A 5,795-nucleotide genomic window follows, 5' to 3' on the forward strand; every position below is an offset into this window, starting at 1 on the left:
TGGAGAGCTGCTGATGAGAATGCTGCAGATGCTGGTGCTCCCTCTGCTGGTGTCCAGTTTAATCACAGGTACGGGCCGCTGCGGCGCCACCAGGCACTGACCAGTGACCAGACATGGGCAACTCTGCCAGCTAAAGCCAGAACTGCATGAGTCTGAGATAAACACATGATGCAGGGGACGGGCCAACTCTAATCTGGTCAGGCTCAAAGGGGATGACAGATATTGTTATGTCACTCATGCAGCTGAAGCAATTGTTTTTTTTCCCAGCTATAAATGTATTTGCAAATTGATTTTATAGATCTTCAACTAGGCTAGTCCAGCTTCTAGGCCTGTTTTGCTTCTAAATAAATCTTAAGGAAGGTTAACATAGGTTCTCTAACCAGCTCAATCTGTTTAAGAAAAGGGGGGCAGGTGAGAGTGTGTGTGAGGTCAGTGCTTTGATGCTCACTTTCCAAACAGACAAGAGGTCAGAGGTCAAAGTGACCATACAGAGAAATGAACAACAGCTCCTTTCAGTCAGCTCTCGCTCTCTCACACACACTTTCTGTATAAATAGCATTTGCTGCTTTCCAAATAAAGCTGCAGATACTTTCCAGGCAGAAAATCAGATGTATGCTGTTTGTTTCGGTCTTGCTCTCACTTGCACAGTCACAAGGCTGAACATCAATGGCACAGTACACTCTTAAAAATAAAGGTGCTTCAAAAGGTACATTCACAGCGATGCCATAGAGGAACCATTCAGTCAAAGGTTCTTTAAAGAACCATCTCTTTCTTAGCTTTTTATAATCTGAAGAACCTTCTTTCGCCACAAAGAACCTTTTGTGAAACAGAAAGGTTCTTCAGATGTTAAAGGTTCTTTATGGAACCATTTAGACAAAAAGGTTCTTCTAATGCATCGTGAAGCACCTTTATTTTTAAGAGTGTAGAGGTCCATTCAGATCAAACACTCAAAACATAAACACACACACACACACACACTCGTGTGGTGCATCGTAGCATGTCATCGGGTCAACCAAGTCTGTAAAAGCCAAAACAAGGACAAACTTTAGAGGCGACGACCTGTGACACTGATTTGAAGATCTTTGAGAAGCATTGTTTAATGGCTGCCTGTGGAGGACCAAACCTGCAGAAATGACAAATAAATAAATATATAGATAGATAAATAAATAAATGTAATAATAGGAAAATTAATAAAGAAATAAATGACCTGATAAAACAAATATAGTTCATTTGTAATCAAATTTAATCCTGAATTTATTTTTTATTACTTTTTTCCTTTGTATTATTTTCTGTACTTACTTTTTACATTTATTTTTATTTGTTATATATATATATACACATTTATTTTACTTATTATTTCGTTTATTTTTATATTTATTTAATATATTTATTTATGTATTTATTTATTCATGCATTTATTTATTTTTTCATATTTATTTATTCCCACATGTATTTATTTCCAGATTTATTTATTTGTACTTTTCCGTGTGCAACATGGAAGGCGGTCCTTGCGAGCTCCGGTGAATCATTGGTTGAGTATCGTCTAACTAACGATAGAGATCGGAGTTTGTGGGATGAACTGGAGAGAGTTCTAATTTTCACAGATTCCCATTATTATGTCAAATTATTTTATAGCGACTGAATTCAGCTACTTATCCTGACAGTTTCATCATTAAGCCCAGAACCATCATCGTTGTCAATAAGATTCTAGGTTGCTTAATATAATCCACCTTCAAATCTATGATATTCTGGCTTTTAGATATGGTTTGAATCTGGTTTTCCACCCACTCTATTGTCCACCATGTAAAAATCATAAGCCCAGTTTCTTAGAAAGTAGTACCAAGCCTTTCCTCAAAATTTGAGGAATTACTCAAATCACCCGCTGCAGTTTAATATTTCAGTTTAGAGCTCTAAATATTTGATTAAACAACTACTTGATGGAACATGATTAAGTTTATCAGTAAATTCTGGCTGTCGCTGATGGCCACGGAGAGTGAGCTCTCATTAGAGTTTCTTTGTGAGGGTCACACACAATTCCTCTTTGAAGACTGTGTGTGTGTATGTAAGGTAATTACTCTGCAGTATAGGAGAATAAGACTTTATAAGACTCATGCAGGGGAAGTCATCGTTACCATGGAGACGAGAACTAATGAGAGCAGCAGGACAAGAACATGACCTGTGCAGAAGGTTCCCAGGCCACTGTGGGGTGTAAAGCTGAGGGGTTTTTATGGGGTTGGGGGCAGTGAGATCACTACTTAGTATCACACATGCGCACACACACAGACATAATAATGGAAGACATACATAGTTCAATACAATGGCTGTTTCAGTCCTATAGAGAGAAATGCTGAATGGCAGTCGTGGTCAGTGACCTTCAGGAAATATACTGTCTGACTGCTATACAAGCTATTGTTGTTGAGCATCAATGTAGAGACTTTCTTTCTTTACAGTACCAATCAATAGATTAGACACACTGAATTTGACGGATTTTATGTTTGGTCTAAAAGCTTCTACTTAAATTACTTTTGTAGACAAACATATATTGTACTTCCTTAAAAATGTGTATTAAACAACTATGGACTGAAGTGTGAAGGAAAATCAGCCAAAAAAACTCAAATATAAGAGAGGTCACTACATTATTCCTACACTACTCTATACTACATACTATATATTCCTATAAGATTTGTTTTTCCACCAAAATGTTAAGCATCACAGTTTTCAACATTGATAATAATAAGAAATGTTTACTGAGTAGCAAGTCAGCAAATGATAATGATTTCTGAAGGATCACGTGACACTGAAGACTGGAGTAATGATGCTGAAAACTCAGCTTTGCATCACAGGAATAAATTACATTTGAAAATATATTACAATAGAAAACAGTTATTTTAAATTGTACAAATATTTCACAATTTTACAGTTCTTACTGTATTTCTGAACAGATAAATGCAGCCTTCATGAGCATTAAACATAAAAACAAAATTGCTAACACTTTATTTTAAGGATCAATTCTCACTATTAACTAGTCGTTTATTATCATGCATATTACTGGCATATTGACTGTTTATTAGTACTTATAAAGCACATATTAATACATACCGTATTTTAGATCCCTTAATCTTACCCCATACCTAAACTTAACAACTACCATGCTAATTATTAATAATCAGCAAATTAGGAGTTTATTGAGGCAAAAGTCATAGTTAATAGTTAGTTAATAGTGAGAATTGGACCTTAAACTAAAGTGTGACCAAAAATCTTACGAACCCTAAACTTTTGAACTCTAGTGTAGAATTAGCAGGTGTGTCCAAACTTTTGACTGTCACTGTATTTCTAATATAATATGCTGTTGCTTGCATTACTATAGGCACTGTATGCATTACTATAATATTACAGTTTGACGTCACCTGTGTGCAGGCATGGCCGCTCTGGACAGTCGAGCTTCAGGGAAGATGGGTGTGAGAGCTGTAGTTTACTACACCACCACCACTATCATCGCTGTATTCATTGGGATCGTCATGGTGCTCATCATCCACCCGGGAAAAGGCTCTAAAGACGAATTCACCAAACAGGAGAAAATAGAACAAGTCAGTCCAGCAGATGCCTTCCTTGATCTCATCAGGTATGAAGTTCATTTTTTATTTAAATTTTTATTATATCTGTTTTTTTTTCTTTTATAACTTTATATTCCCTTTTTTTTAACAGAAACATGTTTCCTCCTAATTTAGTGCAAGCTTGTACGCAACAGGTAATGCTTTAATTCGAGTTTTTAATGCACAAGTACCACTAAAAATCTAGATGATAAACACAACCAAGTAACTGTTTCTATTCTCTCTACCCTCCTCAGTTTAAAACTAAATATGGCAAGCGAGTGGTCACAGTTAAAGTTCTGGTAAACGAGACATTGTTCAGTTTGAATAACGGGTCGCAGGAACTCAAACGTGAAGAGGTGATACCAGTGCTGGGAACGGTTAATGGAATCAACGCGCTTGGACTGGTGGTCTTCTCCATGTGCTTTGGCTTCATCATTGGGAACATGAAGGAACAGGGTCAACCACTACGGGATTTCTTTGACTGTCTAAATGAGGCCATCATGAGGCTTGTTGCCATTATCATGTGGTAAGAGATTTAGAGTAAGAACGTTTTCAGCTTTGAGCACATTACGTACTTGGTTTTCTCAAACAGTGTTTTGTTTTTTTAACTCATGAAAACCACTGAAAATATGGTAAACCAAGTAATGGCCCACCAGATTGTTTTTGTGATGTTAATTTCAGACTTACTGAAACAATAGCAATTGAAACATAATGAAATTGGAGGAAAGAGTAAACAATTGGCACTTATATAATAAATAATTGAATAATGAATTGAAATGAATTAAAAAGAATCAGTTGAGAAGTGTCTCTTTTTTTTTTTTTGCACAAATTGATTAAACCGAATCATACAAATCATACGACTGTCAGATATCATGTTGTTAGATTATAAATTATACGGTTGCACATTGTTTTTTTGTTGCATTTATGAACATTTTAGTCACGGTCTGAAGTGCCGCGAGACAAAACATGACCATAGAAAACCCTTTATTAACTTAAGTTCACATTCTTTGTCTTTAAGTATACGTTTTCCGCAATTTTTTTCTGTAATGGTAATAAATATCTAATGTGTTTTCCCACCTCAGGTACGCTCCTCTCGGCATAATGTTCCTGATTGCTGGAAAAATTGTTGAGATGGATGATATATCAGAAATGGGAGGCCAGTTGGGCATGTACACCATCACAGTCATCATTGGCCTTCTGATACATGCAGTCATCGTACTGCCTTCGCTTTACTTCCTTGTGACGCGTAAAAATCCATTTGTGTTCATCGCTGGACTTCTGCAAGCCCTTGTCACTGCACTCGGTACCTCATCCAGGTGAGCTTTTAAATTGAAATACATTTAAAATGTATATATTTCATTTACCACAGAGCTTGCTTCATTTCGATACGGATATCACTGAAAATAATGATAAGATGTTGATTCAGTAGCCGCTCTCAACAATTAAATTCAGTAAATTAATCATCAAACGGATTAAAACCGGAGACTTATTGAGCTATTCATTAAAGGGATAGTTCACCCAAAAATTTTAATTACCCCATGATTTACTCACCCTCAAGCCATCCTTGATGTATATGACTTTCTTCTTTCAGACAAATGCAGTCAGAGTTATATTAAAAATGTCCTGGCTCTTCCTAGCTTTATAATGGCAGTGAATGGAGGTTAAGATTTTGAAGCCCAAAAAAGTGCACCATCCAGCGCATACCTGTCAACCCTCCCGTTTTTCCCGGGATTCTCCTGTATTTTACCTTTCTATCACGCTATCATCCCATTTAAATATTTTCCCGTATTTCTCCCGTATTTTTAATCTTTCTATAAAAAAATCCCACTGGGAGTATTTTATATGTTTGCTACATTCGCCTCCGGTAAAACTCCCGTAATTTGTATGGGCCAAATCTCATTAGGCCTATATCAGGGATAGGCAAGTTCGGTCCTAGAGAGCCGCAGTCCTGCAGAGTTCAGCTCCAGTCTCCCGAATTTTGGGACCCAAATGTTGACAGGTATGATCCAGCGCAGAGGAGAGAGAGCAAAACAAAACACCGGTCACGAATTAGACGTATAAAACAAGGTTTGTAAAGAGAAATGTTGGAGGATTTCGATATAAGCTAAGAGGACCCTGTTTTTTCTTTGCTAAACAAAAGAAACTTAGCTTCCTTTGCTCTCTCTCTCGAGACTGGTATATTCTCACCGGACATTAAGCTAC

At 36.8% G+C, this 5,795-nt stretch overlaps 1 protein-coding gene across 2 annotated transcripts in view; it reads left to right on the plus strand.

Moving 5' to 3' along the window:
- The window catches only part of LOC107571034 (excitatory amino acid transporter 1-like), a 9,167-nt gene extending 4,059 nt beyond the window's left edge, over positions 1 to 5,108 (plus strand). The window contains exons 3-7 of one of the 2 annotated variants that reach the window (XM_016257318.1): positions 1 to 68; positions 3,418 to 3,622; positions 3,706 to 3,748; positions 3,848 to 4,119; positions 4,676 to 5,103. The exon at positions 1 to 68 is cut by the window's left edge and continues 52 nt beyond it. In XM_016257318.1, coding sequence (XP_016112804.1) covers positions 1 to 68; positions 3,418 to 3,622; positions 3,706 to 3,748; positions 3,848 to 4,119; positions 4,676 to 4,913 — 826 coding nt within the window. In that variant the 3' untranslated portion in view covers positions 4,914 to 5,103. Of the gene's footprint in view, positions 69 to 3,417; positions 3,623 to 3,705; positions 3,749 to 3,847; positions 4,120 to 4,675 lie in introns of both variants that reach the window. The other variant, XM_016257319.1, reaches the window with a different exon arrangement.
- The last annotated feature ends 687 nt before the right edge of the window (positions 5,109 to 5,795 follow it).

The sequence above is a fragment of the Sinocyclocheilus grahami genome, unplaced genomic scaffold (genome assembly GCF_001515645.1).
Source record: "Sinocyclocheilus grahami isolate Dianchi unplaced genomic scaffold, SAMN03320097.WGS_v1.1 scaffold1540.1, whole genome shotgun sequence".
Classification (NCBI taxonomy): Eukaryota; Metazoa; Chordata; class Actinopteri; order Cypriniformes; family Cyprinidae; genus Sinocyclocheilus; species Sinocyclocheilus grahami.